This window comes from Loa loa, assembly GCF_000183805.2.
Source record: "Loa loa unplaced genomic scaffold supercont3.883, whole genome shotgun sequence".
NCBI classification, from domain to species: domain Eukaryota; kingdom Metazoa; phylum Nematoda; class Chromadorea; order Rhabditida; family Onchocercidae; genus Loa; species Loa loa.
This window is the reverse complement of record NW_018109063.1, coordinates 6,568-8,785: the sequence shown is the minus strand read 5'-3', so window position 1 is coordinate 8,785 and position 2,218 is coordinate 6,568. Positions and strand designations below refer to the sequence as shown.

The 2,218-nt window shown below is 22.7% G+C and overlaps 1 protein-coding gene across 1 annotated transcript; it reads right to left on the bottom strand.

Annotated features, from left to right (window-relative positions):
* Positions 1 to 1,312: 1,312 nt before the first annotated feature.
* Positions 1,313 to 1,710, bottom strand: LOAG_14859 (hypothetical protein; the record flags this gene model as incomplete). Its single annotated transcript, XM_003150352.1, has 2 exons — positions 1,313 to 1,607; positions 1,634 to 1,710. Coding segments are annotated over 2 exons (372 nt in total), but the record flags the coding sequence as incomplete, so codon positions are not given.
* Between the last annotated feature and the right edge of the window lie 508 nt (positions 1,711 to 2,218).

The window sequence follows — 2,218 nt, the reverse complement described above, 5'->3', positions numbered from 1 at the left end:
TATATATATATATATATATATATATATATATATATATATATATATATATATATATATATATATATGTACCATACACATACACACATACATACACATACACATACAAATTAAAAAGATTGAGTGGAATAGTCTGAGGAATGATCAAAATTGCGATAGGAAAGAAATGATAAGAACAAGTAAGGTGCATAAATGTTTTGTTAACCGATCGCGTTATTCTTTTCGTTCTATCACACGAATCATACCTGATGACAGGTGCTCGAAATGAAAATTAATTAAATTATTTTTCTCCTTCTTCTTTTTCTTTTTCTTTCACTTCACCTAACAAATAATGCTCTAACAATCTTTTCTTTTTTATAATTCAAACAATTATTTCATTTTATTACGCTCTTTTTTTTTTAAATTAACAAAAACTTTTCGTTTTTTGTTTGAAATTTCATTTGTTTTTATTTTTCATTTCTTTTTTTATATATATGAAATGATGGAATGGATAAATATTGGAGAAATTTCGTGATAAATAATTAAATAAGCATTGATAGATAGATGGATAGATGGATAGATAGATCGATCGATAGATAGATCGATTGATTCGATAGATAGATAGATCGGTAAATAAATAGATGTAAACAATTTCATTAAAATGAATTGAAGAATTCATTTTATCATGAAAATAAATGAATTCGTGAAATAAAATTACAGTTATCGTTAAAGAAGTTTTTCTATCAATTAATGATAGCAGACAAGTTTTTTATTAATGACATTTTGAAATTTAATATCGTTGACGGACAATTTATCACTTTTTTTTTTTTCTGATAAAGATAAAAAAGAGGAAATAAGAGAAAAAATTTATTTAATAATTAGATAACAATTATGAAAATATTGTAAAAGCTCTCCATATGATATTAAATTATAATTTAATAGCATTTAAAATTAAAATTTCATTTAATAAGTAATTAAATATTTCTTATAATATAAATCATTGATTTTTACATTGTAAGAAACATGAAATATTGCAACAAATGTGTGTAACATTTTCTATTGTCTTTTTTTTTTTTTTTTCAAATGGTAGAAAATTTTTACGGACTTTTTTTTTATTTTAATTTTTGAAATATTTGTTTCCATATTTATATGTGCATATCTGTGTAGGTATGTATATGTATGTAATTTAAAAAAAAAAGAAGATATGTGTGTAATTTTCAGGTATATGGGTAATTTTTTTTTTAATTTAAAAAAGTGTATGTATGTATATGTGTATGTATGTATATGTGTGTATATGTGTATGTATGTACATGTGTGTATATGTGTTTGTATGTATATGTATGTATATATATGTATATGTGTCTGTATTTGTATGTATAAGTATGTGTGGTGTATGTGTGTACGTGTATGTATGTATATTTGTATATGTGGATATGTGCATGTATGTGTGCATGTATGTGTGTATGTATATGTGTGTATGTGTATATATGTGTATATATGTATATGTATATGTGTATGTATATGTATATATGTATTTGTCTGTGAGTATACGTGTATGTATGTCCGTATATGTGTGTGTATGTATATGTGTATATGCGTGTGTGTATATATGTGTGTATATGTTTGTGCGTGTCGATATACGTACTTATATGTATATATATGTGTGTGTGTGTGTATGTGTATGTGTGTATGTATGTGTATTTGTTTATGTATGTGATGTATGTGTATATGTGCGTATATGTATTTTAATGTGATAATAGTTGGACGATTGATACAGAAAACAATATAACTAAATTAAATCATACCAAATCAAAATATCAAATCAAACGACTGATTGAAACTGATCAATTCATCCTTACTAATATAACATTTTAATTTTAATATCGAATAAAAGATTTAAATTAAAAATTAAAATTATGCAAATATTCCCATAATGTATTATATTCAAATATTACCATAAACATAATAATATATTAAAAATGATTCGATATTATTTATTGGTTTAACATATTATTATTATTATTATTTTAAGATTTATTCTATCCTTCCTTTTTTTTTAATTAGTAGAAAAAAAAAGATTAATTTTATACATTTGATACAGTATAACGATTATCGATTAGCATCTCATTATAAGCAAAGGTAATTAATGATAACTGGTAATGAGGAAGAAAAAAAAAACCTCTTCGTCAATTTTTCATTTTTTTAGTACTTTTCTCTTTTTTTTAATATGATTGAATACCTT